This window comes from Dermacentor andersoni, chromosome 1 (assembly GCF_023375885.2).
Source record: "Dermacentor andersoni chromosome 1, qqDerAnde1_hic_scaffold, whole genome shotgun sequence".
Lineage (NCBI taxonomy): Eukaryota > Metazoa > Arthropoda > Arachnida > Ixodida > Ixodidae > Dermacentor > Dermacentor andersoni.
Window position 1 is genome coordinate 332,418,446 of NC_092814.1, and position 18,045 is coordinate 332,436,490.

The 18,045-nt window shown below is 50.9% G+C and overlaps 1 protein-coding gene across 1 annotated transcript in view; it reads left to right on the top strand.

Annotated features, from left to right (window-relative positions):
- MCU (mitochondrial calcium uniporter) overlaps positions 1–18,045 on the top strand; it is a 323,985-nt gene that overhangs the window by 284,846 nt on the left and 21,094 nt on the right. The window contains exon 3 of the mRNA XM_050166907.2: positions 9,695–9,773. Within this exon, the coding sequence (XP_050022864.1) occupies positions 9,695–9,773 (79 nt within the window). The remainder of the gene's footprint in view (positions 1–9,694; positions 9,774–18,045) is intronic.

An 18,045-nucleotide genomic window follows, 5' to 3' on the forward strand; every position in this document is an offset into this window, starting at 1 on the left:
GTTTTTTTCCGTACCGCCATTATGCCGTTTGAAAGAGCTACCGTATTCTTATGTGTGTGCATGTCAGGTATATGAAGGCAGTCTTCGCGTTTTGTAAAGGTGGGTGCATCTGTGGGCGTTGTGGGACGATGTTGCGTCGGTGCTTTGCCGGCAGAACAATTAAAAGCCGACGGTCGCGGCCGTTTGTTCTCGTTTACCAAGCGGTCTCGGGCAAACCGAGTTGTTGAGGTGGTCTTCGCGCAGCGTCGTCGTAATTTCTCTTACGTGTCGAACTGCACTGTTCTACGCACTTCGTAGGCAAAAATTCGGAATGAGGAGCATGAATAATGCAAGCAGTACGTACTCATACGTAAACTCTGGGGAGATGGGAGATGAATTAAGTTGTACTTAGGCGTGATATCGCGGTCGTTATTCCTTTTTTCTTGATCCCCCGGTTGTATAATAGCTGCAGGCCGGATGCCCAGCCGGGAGTGTATGCGGTACGGGCATAAATAATGCATGGATTCTTCGGCTGAATGACGGCCGGGTGAGCACTGTGTGCAGAAGGTCGATGAAGTTTTTCTTTTTTTTTTAACTTGGTCGTTTGTTCGCGTTAACAATCGGTGCTAATTGCACTTCTGGGAGTGAAATACCTCTCGCCGGATTAGAGACGCATATGGTCCCGATTGACCGAGATATAGACACAAGTTAAGCTTCAGGAAAGACTCCGATTTTGGAGTCACTTTTCTTTCTTTTTTATTTCTCTCTCTCTCTCTTTTCTTTCTTTCTTTCTTTTTTTTTTGAGAAGAAGGGAGTCAGATTAATGTTTCAGCTATAAGGTCGATGCTCTTGCCTCGGCTGGCTGCCGTAAAGGGCAGACGGTGCAGATAGAGTGCTTCAGAAGGGGGGGGGGGGGGGGGGGGGGGCAACGTTGTTTTTATGTGCTTCAGCGCGCTATGGCTGGGCACCGATTTCCTTACTTTCTTGCCCCAAGATCACGGGCAGAAGAACATGTATATAAGGAAAAACAGAAAAAAAATGCAAGATTTCTTTACAAGTGGGATCATTTCTTTGGCTAAACGAACATTTCGGTCCCGTTCATTCGTATCATGTATGAATGCGATATCCTTCTTGAATAAATTCTGAAAGTACGCGCTAACAAAAACCATCCTTGTTTATCCCACCATAAACGATATGACCTCTGCAACGCTCTTTCACAACAAACCTACAGCCAGAGAGCCATTCTTCATCCGTGTGAAAAAGGTGAACGAGGATATGGATGTTCCTATTCATGAAAATCGTCTAATGGCTTCTGCCAAGCCGTTTCCGCCGTGGTTGTGGCACATCATTGACTGCGACACGTCATTTGTGGAGGTAGCGAAGCACGCTCCACAGGCCCACATTCATATGCATTTTCTAGAATTGCAATTTAAATACTCGTGTCCAGAATATTACACAGATGCGTCTAAATCGCATGCTGGCGTGTCGTATGCAGCCGTCGGCCCATTTTTTTCGGAGTCCAATGTTCTTCACCCTCACACAAGCATCCTTACAGCAGAGGCGTATGCGCTATGGTCGGCTGCGAAACACATCAAACAGTTAAAACTACATAAGGCGGTCGTATACACAGACTCATTAAGCGTTGTAAAAACATTGATGTCATGCTGCAACCACTGAAATCCAGTAAGTGCAGATCTTTTCTCCCTCCTCTGTACTATTTATACCTCTGGCCAACATGTAACGGTCTGCTGGGTGCCTGGACACAGAGGTATTGAGGGTAACGTCCTGGCAGATCGAATTGCTGCCTCCTTAAACACGAAAGCTTGCAACATGTCCTTAGCCATTCCAGTCTCAGACCTAAAGCCATACTTACGGAAAAAACTGAGAACCTACTGGCAGCATAAGTGGGACGCTGAAATCCTTAATAAACTCCACGTAGTTAAGCCGCATTTAGGATACTGGCCATCACTGACCAAGTCCAGACGAAGTGATGTCCTATTCTGTCGTCTCAGAATAGGGCAAACTTATGGTACACGTAGTTTTTTGTTGACTGGCGGTGAACGTCCAATGTGTATAGTAGACGTGGGGAGACGCTCAGTGTTCAGCATGTCTTCCTAGAATGTCGCGAAACACAAGTCGAGAGGAAAAGACACTTTCCCTTAGCATATATTCAGTGTATACGACTTCACCTGGCACTATTTCTAGGCAGAGAACCGCTATTTGACATGCAATCTATTTTAGCCTTTTTAAACGACGTTGACACGATCCACGTTTTCTGTCCAAGAAATTTGTAACACGGCCTCTTGCGAGAAGTCACGGTTGCGATGTCAACCTTTGTTATAGCACATGCCTCTGGGCCCTTGTACTCAAGGGATCCGCTGAGGCTCTTGTGCTACTCATCAACAATCACTTGTCCATTTTTATGCATGTAACGCTATTACACCCTTGTTGCACATCCTATACTTATAGCATACCCCACTTCAGTCATTCTCATATTTTTATTCCTTATATATTTTAAGCAATTTACAACTTTCAGTTTTAGGCCTTTATACAGCCACGTCACATGAGCCATTAGTCCGTTGAGTACTCATCATCACTGCCTTGGCGCTCTTTGGCCACACTTGGCCCTTGCGCCATTAAGCACTACATTCATCATCACGGAATAAATTTGTTTCGCGCATGGTCATAAAATGCAGGCTTCGAACCCGTTCGGTCGATTAATTACTGGACGCCACCTCCGTTTTGAGAGCGCACTACAGAAGGCACATTACGTCCCATTACGCGAAGCGTTGTGGGACGACTTCAAACGTATTCATCGAAGAGTCGGACGCTTGCCTCAGCTTTATGCGCATTACATGGACATCAACACTGTGTGATGCTGTTGGCGCAGTTTGCGCTCCATGTGCTGCTTTCGTAACTGCGTGCGTACAGTTATGCCGTAGAAGGCGGAACGGCCGTACTGAGTTGCAGTAAAGCGGTGTATATGCAAATGAGTCCACCGAGCGTTTTCATACACTCCTTCTACACTTCAGGACCACCGATTCGTATTCTACAAATCTTGAATAGTGGAAAACATGTAGCGTGCGAAAGCCACGCAGTGCCACGCAGCCACGGTGCAGTGCTTCGTGCGTGGCTTGACGAATTCCTGAAGGCTGAGCGCTTCAGAGTTTCGCCCGAAACGCATTCGCTTCCATTCTGCATTCTTCGCTGCGCGTGGACGCTTCCTAATGTTTTTATATGCTTCTTTTTGCTAGCTCTTTGCTCGCGCTGTGTCTGATTTCTCGCTGTGTAGTGTTTAATAAAATATGCTCTACCATCACCAACTCCCTGAGACCGGAACGCACGGCATCAATACCTTTCCTTTGGAATGGAAACATTACTGAGTAATGCGCAGTGGCCCTCGGCGATCAAATTAGCCTTCTGACGAGGATTTCGAGGTTGTGACTACCTTGTTTTCGTTCATTACCTACACGGTATTGCATAATTAGGCGGTGAGACTGCCTGTTTGAGTGCGACAGCGATTGGCTCCGTTTGGCGTCACGCGTAATCACGAAAAAACAAAAGGAAAAAAAAAACTGCCTAATATATATACTTTTTCGTTGCGTGTACTCGACCCGTTTATTTGGCTCGCCGGTGTGCGTCTCGATTCTGCATGGTGTTCCAATCTCTGTTGCCAACGAGCAATTCACTTGCCGTGAATTTGAATGCCGCTATGCGTAGTGGCTGGCACGAAAAGCTAAGGTGGCCAGCAGAGAGCACGTTGTGGTCGCACTTCCATGCACTAAAACCTGGTATATAAGCTGCTTTCCTCACTTCCATTCGTTCTTTCTTTTTTGTCTTGTTTTTCTTGAGTCATATATATGTAAACGCCATAATTCTCACCTCTGCTGCCTTACATCTTGGACTGGTAAACAAGGAAAACATGCTTTTTTTTTTTATTGCGATAAAGACTTGCCCTTAAGGCATAATTCTTGGAGCGTATATGTGTATTATATGTGTGCTGTGAGGTCTGTGTTGTGTATGAATTGAAGCAGTGTTTTGTGGAATCTGTTGTCATGTATCCAGCGGTCATAGCTGGTTGTCACACTGTAGCGGAGGCCGGCTTGCAGTAGGAGATGCGAGCGTTCCGGGAAAACATGCTTACGCGTGCAAGTTTTCCTCCCTCTCACTGTCAGCGCGTGCGTGCGTGTGCGTGTGTTGGGCAAGCGCTAGGCAGGCGTATTTCGCACTTGCGCGCGATAACTTCAAGTGCTTTTGCTCCTCTTGACTTTTTTTTTTTTGTATGGAGTTACTTTATGCACGTTTTTATTACCCGGTGTTCTAAATTTACGACCACGTCATAAGTGAGGCGCTTTCATGTCCAAACACCCTCTGTGTAGACCAATCGGCGCGCCTGCATGACGACGTAAAACCTGCTGGCCGACGACCTCGTGTGCGTATTCGCAAACAAGCGAATCTGCGTGGTCGGACCGGTGGACTGGCCGCGGGATAACCTAACCTAACCTAACGTCGACCAAGCTATGCGCGTGGAGACGCTGACCGCGTTGAGTGAGTGCGTCCCTCGTCGACGTGTTATGAAATTTTCGTCGAGGCGCGGCAGACGCGTCTGCATCGTGTCTACCCCGTCGCGGTCCTTGGCCCGTTTGCTCCCCAATTTTGTCTCGCGCTGCCAGCGACCGTCGGAGGGCGGGCCACTTAGTGCCTGTCGTAATGCCGTGGGGTCTGTCTGTTTCGAACGCGCTCGCTGTGCATCTTAAGACGTTCGCGCCGGCGCTGTCGTTAAAGCCTCTACATCCCTGCTTTCCGCCATTCTATTCTCTCCGCTTTCTCGCGTTCTCTCTCTCTCTCTTTATTTTTCCTCTTCTTTCTGCGCAGTCAACGCAACAGATACGGCGGGAGCATCGAGGAGAGGGCGGAAAGCTAGCAAAAGAAAACGATCTGTAGACAAAACGAGCTCCCCCTCCCCCCCCCCCTTTTTTTTTGTGTGTGTCTCTCGTTCTCTCTCTCGCTTGTAGCATATAATGGGTCTGTCTTCCCTCGTTTATTACCCCGTATTTTATCCTGGACTAGTGACAAGTTCTCCATTGCGGTGTCCCTCTCCCGGTCTGTCACCTGTCTCCTCCTACCTCCTCCTTCGTTGTCGGGCTTGTCTTCTGCCACCAACGTCTGTCCCGTTGCAGATGTTTTCTCTCTCTCTCTCTCTCTCTCTCTCTCTTGTTTTTTTCCCACGCTCGGCCGCCGTGTACGTGCGTACACGGTATAGCGCGAACGCGCAACGTTGTCGTCGCAGGAGATAAATGGGCGTGGCAAATGCACGTACTCAATATCGCGAGCTCTGCGCCGGTATGCATCTCCGGGTGACTCCTGCAGGCAGTGTGACGGGCACCTGCGTTTCTCGTATCGCAAACCTCCGTATAGCGGGTGTGTCCGTTCTCTCTATACGCTCGAGCGACTGCAGAGGCCGCATCGACACGGCCTCGAGAGGAGGAGCCCCGCGGACACCATCCGGGGGGGAGGCTATTTTCTCGGGAGTGTTCGACGGGCACCAGAGGGGGAGGGGTGAAGGGACTGCGGTCGCGAGTTGCGTCGTGTCGTGCCGCAAGCTGTCTTCCGAGCGCTGCACAGTGTATGAACTTGCCATGGTGTCATCTTTGCGAGGTGCCCGCGTGGGAAGCATCATTGCCGACGTCTGCCCCCCGAGTCTGGGTTGGGAAAAAAATAATAATTATAGTAAAGCGAGGAAGGTCGAACACTGGAGGCTCCGCCCGGTGTCACTCTCATAACGGGGCAGCTTAACATCGCCGACGTTCATCCATTTCTGGCAGCTGTCGTATCTGGCACGAGCCTTGAGCGTGTTACCGTTTACGAACCGCAGTATACCGGATATTTATTTCTTTAACGTTGACAGATTTTTTTTTCTTTAATCGCCTGTGGTGTATATAGCAGGAATCATTGAGCTGGATTGCTCGAAGAGCTAGGCGGACATTATTTACACTGGAAATCAAAATGCATGTAATTGACCTACGAAATTTCACTAGTCAACGTTTGAACAAATTACTTTACCGCACATATTGCTCTATGTACGAACTGAGGCCAGTGATTTCACAAGGCATGTGCACATGGAACGAATTGTGAAACAAGCACCAGTTTTCACGTAAGAGCTGGCAGACTTGCGGTAAAAAATTCACTGTTATTCAACTTACCTTCTTTTTTTTTTATGCTCTGAAAGAAGACCGCGCGCGTTACGGTGGTGTTATGCCGATGCACCCGCCGTGGGGGCGTAGCGGCTCAGGCGTTGCAACGCTGAGCTCGAGGGCGTGGAACAAATCCCAGCCACGGCGGCGCCACATTTCGATAAGGGCTAAATGCAAAAAAAAAAAAAAAAAAAAACCGCCCGTGCACATGTGGCATGCATTGGGTGCACGTTAAAGAACCCATGTTGCTCATAATTAATCCGGAGTGGATTAATCCACTACGCCGTGCCTCACAATCAGATATCGTGCTTTTGGCACGTAAAACCCCAGAATTCGATTACTTATTACTGGATGCGTCTTTTTCATTCCGTTCCTCCATATTTCTCCACGTTGTCGTTTTTACCTCTCCATTCTGTTAAGCACTCGCCTTTCTGGTTTCGTTCTGATGCTGTAACATTTTATTTTCCTCTTTTTTTTTCTTTTTTGTTTATGAAGAAATATAACGGGCGCCGTGTTATTCCCTTGCTATTGTAGTGCGAAAACGCTGCTATGACAAAACAGGAAGGTCACGACTCAGTGCCGTAAATGCGTATGTTACTAAAAGCGAGCACCCCCCCAATCCCTTTGACGTTGCTAACTAAATGGTGCTGAAATACGGTGAATCCTTTAAAGTATATTTTTTAGTAAATGCGGCCCATTCAGTTACGCTGGGGCAATGCTGTGAAGTTCGACGGATGGCCGAAGGGGCAATGTCTAAAATTCGCGGACATACTTGTATGCCTTTCGCCTTTGTAAAAAAAAAGAAAAGAAAAAGAAAGAAAGAAAGAAAGGAAGACAGAAAGCCAAGTGTTGGTGCCAGGAAACATGTGCAATCTGGTAATTCGAATTTTGCACGATTCCGGCTACTGTGCAGCAACAACCTGCCATGTCGAATCATTCAGCAATTTCGCGTGTTTGCATGCGCCTTTCTTGTACTCTTGTCTCTCTTTTTTATTGTTATTATTGGCACTAAGAATGGCGTTGTGCAGTCTTTTCGTGTGTTATTCAGAAGCACCGCAACGTGTTGCCCCTGTGAGACATTGCTACCTCTATTACACCCTCCCCACAACAGACAGCCTATAATCTGGGCGGCGCTATTTTCATCTTTTCGCCTGGCCAAATACGTACACCCCTACATGTGCGGTGGAGGTCGGGCATGTCCGGTTTCGTCAGCCCAAGCGAACCAGTTCACTCGAATGCGCTCTGGAAGACCTGCGGCTCGGTCCGAGCTGTCAGTCGCACAGCCGTGCGACCATACGTTCATCTACAGAGAGCGCGGGCGCTGCATGCATGAAGCGCCCGCGCTTTACCCCCATAGCGGGCGAAAGCGCTGACGGTGCGCCCATGCTGCCGCGAAACGATCGCCTTTGAGCGTTCCCGCGCTGCCATTCCCTACACCGTACAGTCGTCGTCTGACACCGCATGCCGTTGTATATAGCATCCCATTGCCTGATGCGAAATGCTGCGCCTTATTCAGTCGCCCTTACAAAGGTGGCGCGCTATATTGATTCGAGAACTTCAATTATACGGGCACCCGCTGCGGAGGCGGCGTTCGCGGCCGCTCCCGTCTTCCTTTTCCCGCTCGGCAGCGGCTGGAGTTTCCCCAGAACGCGCGTGTGCGGTGCAGTGGGCACATCAGTTGCTGCACCCGCTCTGGGCGCGCCCTGCAGGCCGCGTCAATCGGGGCGCGGGTGAGGGCACGGGCATATACGGGTTCAGGCAATGGGATGGTGAGCGATGTGTCCCGCGATTCGACGCGATAGCGACCCGAAGCGTCACGTGGCGTGCGCCTCGATTTGATGTGCGGCGCAGAAATCGTGCCCGCGCCTCGTTCTTCTTTCGGGAGCGAATGCGAGCCCGCCTTCTGCATTCTCGAGCAACCGGAGCGGCCGATCTCGCCGGCGCATCGTTGACTGTAACGAGGTGCGATGTCGCATCTCTTCGTCCCCTGCTGTGCATGTTCACCTCTGCGGGATGACACGCTTTTCGTGGAGGCACCGAATTCGGGTTGGCCGAATTGTGCCTGGGGAGTGCGCCAAGCTTCACTATCATCCACACGTTAATTTGTGCTTTCTTGCTTTCCTTTCTTTCTGTCTTGTTTAATATGTCAAACCAAAAACACGTTTGTCTTGGCACGCGAAGCAGGAGATTACTATGCAGGAACTGCCATTTGGAAAGTATACGTAGAAGTGGGGAATTCTGGTAAGCCGTCTCATGAATCGTGGTCATGGATAGGCGAGGCACTCATGCTCCAAAAATGAGGGACAGAGCAAATTTAGAAAGAAGAGACTGGTCACTCCTCTGCGCCATGATGTAGCACACCGCATGTGGCTATTTGCGATTAATAAGTGACGGAAATTAAAAAAAAAATTAGCCCCCCTCCCCATTCCTTCGGAGCGACTCGGCCTCGAAACAAGAGGTTCTCTCTTTCTTTCGACTTACGGTTCCCATCGTCAACCTGATTACGTTTCCTGCAACGTATGATTTATCTTCCACTTACCCCCGTTCCTCCGTCAACTGCGTTCACCCTGTGCATGCCTGCAAATTTCTTGACCTGGTCAATGGCCAATCGACCGGGTTCTCAGACTCTTCCGACTGCACTTCCAATCCCTTGGAATCCGCTGTCCTAGTCGTACTGATCGCTTGTGATTTTTTCCACTCATTACACGGTCTGCCCAACTCTGTTGTTTCAGTTTTAAACTTTCAGTTTTAAAGTTCTCCCTTTCTCTTGGCGTTGCGCTTACCATATTCATTTCCATGGCCTTTCGAGCTGCTTAATGCCTGCTTCGTTTGTTGGCCCCTTAACGTGAGACCCCATCGACAGGGCGTATATACTGCAGGTGGAATTCATACTGGTTACACTAACTTTCTTCTCGGGAATAGTGTGCATAGTACCTAGTGCCTGCTGCTGCTGAGTGCCTGCCAGGAGTGTTTTAGCCTATTATTACCCTCTTGGAAACTTCTATTTCGCGGTCCCTCTTTGTGATGCCATCGATGTGTACCGATAAGGCGCACAGGGGCTGTATTCTCGATCGATCACCTCTTTCTGGGGTGTCAGTTTCAGTGCACGTCGATTATGGTTAAGCACGTGAAATTGGGCTGTAGTTGCTATTGAATGAAGGGTGCGTGAATTGAGCGCAAATTTAGATGAACGCAGTGAAATAAACACGTAAGACAAGCAGGTACGCCCACAAAAGAGTATAGCTGTTGCCTTATGCTTTCCTCTTACAGCATTCGTCCAAAAGTGGCGCTCAACATGCCTTCGTTTGTCCACGTTGACTGGCTGAGCAGCCAGCGGGACAAGCTGCTCGCCGCTGCAAGCGAGATACGTCATATACATTTATAAACTGAAAATCCCCGAAAGCGGTAGATCGAGAATACAGCTCTTCGAGGCTCGTCGCACATTATGGCCCACCTAAAGACAATCACGCAGGCGCCCCACAGCACCCTGTGTATAATGCGCCACGTGTCGCTTCTTGCAGGAATGGAGGCTACGGCCCTGGCAATGCCTACCGGTGTGCGGCATCCACAGTTCGAGCCTACCCAGTCCCATCAGCGGAGGTGAGTGCCCCTCGCTCGTTGTGTACAACCATCTAGCATCGAAGGGAGGTTGGGCCAACGTAGGCACAACGTGGCGGCCATGTTGGCATTCCGACGTACAGTGTTGGCCCAACATTAGGTCTTCAATGGGTGCCGCGCTTGCAGTACTGCGGTTGGCGACGGTGGTTCTCCGTGTAAGGCGTTCCTTGCAAGCTATAGGTGCGGCTCTGCGTATTCGCAGAATATTCTGAAGCAGTTCTTCGTGCTTGCGCAGGGTTTTCCGCCACTCTGGACGTAGAATTGGCACGTGCCGGGAGTGTTGTTCCCATGTTAATATTGTTACGGGGAGATGTAAAAAACGGTTTATGTACTTTTAATATTTACACATTGGTAGCGAGTGGCACCGCAACAACAAAAATGGCGGGCCGGGGCACAGCTCTTCCTCTTTCTCGTCTGCTATGCAACGTCTTCTTCGTCCCCAGGACAGGTGGCTATAACTTTACCCTCCGGCGGCGAAAGCACCTTTTCGGTGAAGTCGAAATACGATGTCACGGAAAAGGTTCACCGCACGCACAGGGTTAATCAGTGTCTGGGACACGATATGGCTTCAGGCGGACGACGTGCACGATGTCGGCGTGAAGTTGAGCCGATGGGGACGAAGACAACGGAACGATTTCGTGCGTTACGTCGGTCACTTGGCGGCACACTCGATATGGGCCGGTGTACGGGAACAGCAGCTTTTCAGAAAGCCCGACAGGGCGCGCTGGCGAACACAGGAGGACAAGGGAATAATATGGCGAGGTAGGCTAGTTGGTTGACGTTCATATTTGGCTTAGATTGAACAGCAAATCAATTGAGAGTCAAGCGCTGTCCTGGGGCCATATAACGTAAAACTATTCCAATCTCCTGACACCAAATTTACGTGAGCACCGACGCAAGCATTGGGCGGTAACCGGCAGCGTTGTTTGAAATGCCCCATCAAACGCGCTCCTCGTTCATAGATCACTGTTTTTTTCTTCAAAGCGAATAGCATTGCCTACATTGAGCAGATCTTATAGGATTGGCTGAAAAAAGGCGAGAAGCACGCTCAAGTGGAGAGGGGTTCGATAGGACCGAACCAGCGCACTCAAAGTAGATAACCGGATGAAGAGGGTGGTGCCGGCGTCTGCAATTGATCCCCTTCCTCTTAGCTTGCGGTGGCTGGTCGAAAATCGCGGCGGTGGGCAGCGGAACGTTAGATATGTCGCCAGAACGGATCCAAAGTAAAGAAGAGTTGGCAAAGTGATGTCGTATACGTGCCGAAAGGGCTCGACAACGTTATACTGCCAGGGGAAAATGCTCATTATACGCAAATAAATCCGTGCTCCCCGGCCGGTCCGAGTAGCTATAGTACCAGAGCAATCAGCGGGCAGCCAGCTTCTATACCTTTTGGAACGGGGCAGTCTCCAGCTATTCAAAATTTTTTTCATTTTTTTTCGACACATTAATGCGTCTTTAACGCGTACACATCTCTTTGACGCGGTGAGTTATTGCGGTTTTTGTTGTGACCTCGCGTGACAGACAGTCGATGTGAGCGCAGCCCGAAAACGTTTGATAAGTGGCAGAGTAATATGGCGAAAAAGGCGTCGAATAAGAAATAATTATGTCAAGGTGTTTATTGACAGAGTACGCAAGGAGAGGGAGATCGAACTCGGTGCGGTAGTCAAAACCGTGCGAGCAGTCCGAACCGGCCCCGTGCGTAAAGCGCTGGAGATGCGCCGGGCTAACCGGCGCTTCTTCTTCGTTACATTTGTCCCCCGGAGAAATATCCGCCATCCTGGCGATCTAAGTATAAGGTAGCATAGAGGGATCGTAGAAGCGCTTGAGCCGATCTACGCGAACAGTTTCGCGACCGCGACGGCGCTGATCAGAAGACGGCGACACAGGCTAGACGACATAGTTCACGGGGGAAGTTTGCGCAATAACACGGTAAGGTCCATGATATCGTGGGAGCAGCTTAGAAGAAAGGCCGGGAGCTAAAGGTGGAACCCACAGGCAAACCTGCGAATCGGAAGGGAGTCTTGGGGGGGTCAGAGCCACCACGACGAAGCTTCTGGAGTGTCTCATCTGAGGTGGTAAGACAGCGGGCGAATTGTCTGCATTCTTCAGCAAGCTGCGCAGCTTGAGAGACAGGAACACATTCTGATGAATCAGGTTGGTAGGGTAGAATGGTATCGATGGTGCATGAAGGTTCGTGGCCGTACTGTAAGAAAAACGGAGAAGAACCAGTGGTTCCTTGAGTGGCAGTAGTATAGGCGAACGTTACGAACGGAAGCACAGCGTCCCAGTTGGAATGGTCGGACGCGACGTACATGGCGAGCATGTCACCAAGAGCACGGTTGAAACGCTCTGTTAACCCGTTCGTTTGCGGATGGTATGCGATAGTGGTCCTGTGGATGATGTTAAACTCCTTCAGAAGCGACGTCACGACTTCAGATAGAAAAGCGCGGCCTCGATCACTAAGAAGTTCCCGAGGGGCTCCGTGACGAAGAACGAAATGCCGCAGTGTGAATGATCCAACGTCTTGGTCAGTGACAGATGGAAGTGCAACGGTTCCTGCATAGCGTGTGAGATGATCCACTGCAGCGATAATCCAGCGGTTGCTAGCCCCGGTACAAGGAAGTGGACCGTAAAGGTCGATTCCGACGCGATCGAAAATACGGGACGGACAGGGAAGCGGCTGCAAAGGTGCGGCAGTGGAAGTAGGGACCGAATTTAGGCGCTGGCAGTCGAGGCAGCAGCGGACGTACTTGAGAACGAACTTGTACATGCCAGGCCCGTAATACCGGAGCCTAAGGCGGGTGTAGGTCTTTAACACGCCACCGTGTGCACATTGGGGATCCGTGTGAAACGATGCGCATAAATCAGCCCGAAGATGGCGCGGCATTACGAGGAGCCATTGCCGACCCTCGGGGAGATAGTTGCGACGGTAGAGGAGTTGGTCGCGAACAACAAAGTGATGCGCCTGCTGCCGTAGCGTCCTAGATGCTCTAACAGTGGCAGGATCAGCGAGAAACCCCAAAAGCGAAGAAATCCACGGGTCTTTGCTCTGCTCAGAGCACATGTCATCGATGGCAAGTGCTGACAAGACAAAGTTAGTGGGCAAAGACTGTGCGCGTCAGGTGAAATGAGCGAGCGGGAGAGAGCGTCGGCATCGGTAAGCTTGCGTCCAGAGCGGTACACGACCCGAATGTCGTACTCTTGCAAACGGAGCGCCCAGCGTGCGAGGCGGCCACAGGGGTCTTTCAATGAGGAGAGCCAGCACAGCGCATGGTGGCCCGTTACTACATCAAAGTGGCGGCCGTATAAGTAAGGTCGAAATTTCGTAAGGGCCCAGAGTATGGCTAAACACTCCTCTTCTGTAACATAGTAGTTTAGCTCCGACTTTGTCAGCGTGCGGCTAGCATCAGCAACGACGTATTCCTCAAGACCACGTTTGCGTTGGGCAAGAACCGCCCCAATGCCGACTCCACTAGCATCTTATGAACCTCAGTTGGGGCAGCGTGGTCAAAATGTCTCAAAATAGGGGAGGTGAGCAGAATTCGAAGGGTCGTGAACGCGTCATCGCATGTTTTGGACCAGTGTTACGATCGGCCTGCAAGGGTACTGCTCTGCAAAGCTATCTCAGCCCGCTGCAGGTGCTTCGATCGACCCGCGGTGGTGGCGCCCTTCAGAGAACCGGCGAAGACGACAGTGCTACCCGACCATGAACTTCCTTCGGAGAAATGGCGACCACGGCAGCGTTAATCCACCATGTGCCTTCTTCGCAGAGTCGGCGACGGCAGCAGGGCTGGCCACGTTTGGCGGACCGTGTATTGTTGGTTGATTTGCCGTGGCCTTCATGGTGACTTTGCAGCAAGAAGAGCTTCTCTAACAAAAAGGTGCTTTGTGGTACGTTTTTCCTCGGGCCCCAGGATTCGTCAGTCTGCTGACACTCGTGGTGACTACCGGAGAAAGTCAGCTCTGGAATGAAGAGGTGCCGGCTGCTGGGGTCAGGCGTGACCACCTGGCTTCGAGGACCCGCTCAACTCGGGTTCTGGGAATCCGAAGTGCGTACGTGTGTGTGTGAGCCCTTCCCTTCAAAGGTGGGTCGACTACGCCCCCAACGTCTGGGGACGGTCCGATTGGACGAAGGTTGGACAGCAGTTTTCCCTCCCCTATGGATCTAGGGAGGACAGAGGCTTTTTAAACAGCAGTTTGTCGGCTGCTAGGGTGTGCTCGTGCTCGACAAGCACTGTGCTTGGTGCTTGGAGCTTTGTGCTCGTGTGCCGTGCGCTTCGTGGTGGGAGCTTCGTACTCCTTTTTGCAGTCATGTTAGGCTGTTGCAATGTATCTCCTCTTTTTATGTAAATATGTAAATAAATCCTGAACCCCTAGTCCCAACGAAGAGCCAGTTCCTCCCTACAACCACGTCCCAAGCGTGAGTGAGTTGGACGACAGCATGGGCTCGCTACCACATAGTTCATGCCCGACTGCAAACCTTACAACTGAATGCCAGCGGTGAGATCGTCCTACAACTCAGACAACTGGATGGCAGCGGTGAGATCGTCCCTAAAACCTTACACCAGGCGGATAGGGCTTTGTCTACAGCCAGCAGTTGATTCAAAGGGGCGATGATCATAGCGAAGTTCTTCACAAAGCGGCGAAAATAGGAGCAGAGGCCGACGAAACTGCGCAGTGTCTTCAGCTTGGTGGGTTTGGGGAACTCCGCAACTGCACGGAGTTTTGCAGGATCCGGAAGCACGCCTTCTTTGGATACGACGTGGCCTAAGATGGTAAGCTTACGGGCAGCAAAGAAGCATTTTTTATGTTAGGCTACAGGCCAGCCTTAGTAAGGCAGCCTAATACCTCTCTTAGTCGTTGGAGGTGAGTCGCAAAATCAGGTGAAAAGACAACGAGATCATCTAGGTAGCACAAACACGTGTGCCACTTGAGACCGCGCAAGATTCTGTCCATCATACGCTCGAAAGTAGCGGGCGCATTACATAGGCCGAATGGCATGACTATAAATTCGTGTAATCCGTCCGGTGTGACGGAGGCGGTTTTCGAGCGGTCAGCCTCTGCCATGGGGACTTGCCAATATCCAGACTGCAAATCCAAAGAGGAAAAGAACTCGGCACCTTGCAAACAGTCAAGAGCATCGTCTATGCGCGGAAGGGGATATACGTCGTTGCGCGTAATTTTGTTAAGGCGTCTGTAATCTACGCAGAAGCGAATAGAACCATATTTCTTTTTTACGAGGACGATTGGCGACGCCCACGGGCTATGGGACGGCTGAATCACGCCACGCCGAAGCATATCGCTGACTTGTTCGTCGATGACACGGCGTTCAGAAGCTGAGGCACGGTAAGGGCGCTGCCGGATTGCGGTGTGCGAGCTGGTGTCCATGCTGTGCGATACCGTGGTGGTGTGGCCGAGATAATGATATGTCAGTCGAAGGAGGCGGTAAATTCGCGTAGCATCCTGATAAGTTGCGCGCGTTGTGTGGTTGTCAGATCACCGGAGATTGACGGATGGAAGCACTCCAACAGCGGTCGATTGGCACTGTCGAGGGCTGCGAGGGACGTCGAATGTGCGTCGTCGGGAGCATCGAAGAGCATTGAAGTTATCCACAGTTTGCACGTAACCGAGGCGCTTTCCGTGATGCAATGTAATCGTCAGAAAAGGCACATTGCACACACACATGACACCACTGCCAACACTGAGGGCGATGACGGCAAAGGGCAACCGAAGGGAACCGCGACGGACGAAGAAGTCACATGGCGTGAATAGCACGGTTGCGTCACGTGCTGATGCGCAAGATACGGAGACGACGGCGGCTGACTGAGGAGGGATATCAGTAATTTCGGCCACGAGCATTTTGTAGACGTCACAGGATCTTGGACCATGGCTGCATCTGCAAGAAAAGCAACTCCGCCTCGGCATGGGCACAGTCAATGATGGCATTGTTTGACGAAAGGAAATCCCAGCCTAGGATAACATCGTGGGAGCAAGACGGCGGCACAACGAATTCAATGACATAAAGCGACTCCTCGATGACAACACGTGCAGTGCAGGCTTCCAATGGTTCGATGGGCTGTGCGCTCGCAGTACTCAAATACACTCCGGAAAGTGACGTCGTTACTTTTCCTATTCGTCGGCAAAGTCCTGCGCGTAACAACGATATTGCTGCTCCCGTATATATCGACCAGTGCGAATGTTCGAATCCCTTCGGCGTATACCTCAATGACGTTGCAGGGGTTCTTTCGAGGCCTTTGGCAAATCGAAGGGGACGCAGTTCTCGCCTAGGGAATTAACTGCGACACTTAGTTTCCCTGAGGTATAGGGCTTGGCCGGCGTCTCATCGGTGAAATGGAGCGGCGGCGTGCGGATGGGGAACGACGAGCATGGTTGAGGACAGGGGTTTCATCCGGTGGCACAGGAGGTTGTAGTTTTCAAGGGGCGTAAGTGCTCATGTGTCGGCCGTTATCATGAATATGCAGCATACGGCGTCGACAAAAGCGGGCAACGTGTCCCGGAATACCACAATGGTAACAAATTGGGCGGTTGTCCGCGGTGCGCCAAGGATTTGGCTGACGTGGTAGCTGTGGTGCAGGCGGACAGAAGGGAATCGGGAGCGGTCGCGCAATAGCTTGGAGAGGTGGAAGTGAAGCGAAGGGCGGCCTTGCAGCGACGTCAGCGTACGTCAGGGGCGCTGCGACGGTAGGTTGTTGAGTAACAGCTGGCAGGCACTCGGCGACTTGCTCCTTGACGACGCTCTGTAACCCCGGTGTCAATGGAGAGTATGGTTGCGCGTTCGTAAAGGGCACCAGGGAAAGCTGCCAAAAAGGTCAGGGGCAATCAGTACTCGTGCCCGGGCTTGCATGTGACGACTGTCGAGCATCGATAGTCAGGGCCAGAGGGTCGCGTGCGTCTAAAGGTGATATGCTGCCCAGCCTTTGGGAAGAAATTGTGGGGTGCGGCCAAAGTTGATGATAGGTAAACACGCCTGGTTCTCCGCAACAGTCACAACAGAGTGAGGGAGCGCAACACACAGCGTCTAGAGAAGGGGAGATTACATAGTCACCGTCACAAACAGGGGACTCTTAGGTCAACGTCACATACGTCGCGGTAGCTAGTCGCGGACGAACAAACTCGACGACACGTAAACGCTGTGGCGACTCGTTGTTTAGGTCGGGTACAAAAGGGAGTTCCAACTGCAGAAGGCCAGATGAGCAGGCCGAATGAGGGCAGAATGGGTGCTCAGGAAGTCGTGGCCGAGGATGACGTCATGGGGACACTGTGGTAGAACGGCGAATAGTACTGAAGTCTGGTAGCCAGCGAAGCTCACCCGCGCAGTGCACATTCCAACGACTGGTGTACCGCCGTCGGCAACGCGAACGACAGGCGACGTGGGCGGCGTAAGAACCTTGCGGAGACGACGAGAGAGGCGAGCACTCGTGACAATATACTGCGGGGTGGGATGCGCGAAATGCTTACGAATGGACAGGTCTTATGCGCCAACTTTCAACGGAAACTTCTTTAAAAAGTTGAGTTTGATTGAAAGCCGTCTTGTCGGGAGGATGCGTGTTATCTAGTTGAAACTGAACGCCGACTACACATATTAAATAAAGGTGAGGCTCTGAAACACATCTCTTAATTATTTTTCAGCTACACTTACCACAAATTTTGTATTAAAGAGCTGCTTCTATACTGAGAAGGTATCAGACAGATCTTGGCAAAATACAGTTCAGTAAAAACGCCAAAAATAAACAATGTACACCGTGGCCACAAAAACTCGCAGCCTCTCTTTTGGGTACATGCGGTGCTGAGAGTCTACAGCGTGATACCGGTCACACGTATGACACATGCTCCGAGGGCTTATAAATTGCTTGTCGGATAGCAGAACCTCTATCACCTTTAAGAAACTCCTCTGTAGTATTTAAGTGTTCATAGCAGCTTAAAATTGGAGCGGGAACCTGAAATTTAATCCTTCATTAATGGATATATGCGTTAGGTTTGTTGGCCACATCCCCCCCCCCCCCCCCTATTAGATTGGAGAAAAATATGTTGTATTGGACTGAATAATATTCAAAACCTGTACTGGAGCACTGCATGGCCCCGGGCGTATACCTGGAAGGAAGCCTGGGCCAGGGCCGGATAGGACGCATTTATTTCCTGGCCGGGGCCGGGCTAGGGTAGCGTTCGAGCAGTCCGCCTGTATTTATGCATGTTGGAACCTCGCCAACACTTTGGACGACAATTAGTCCCTCCC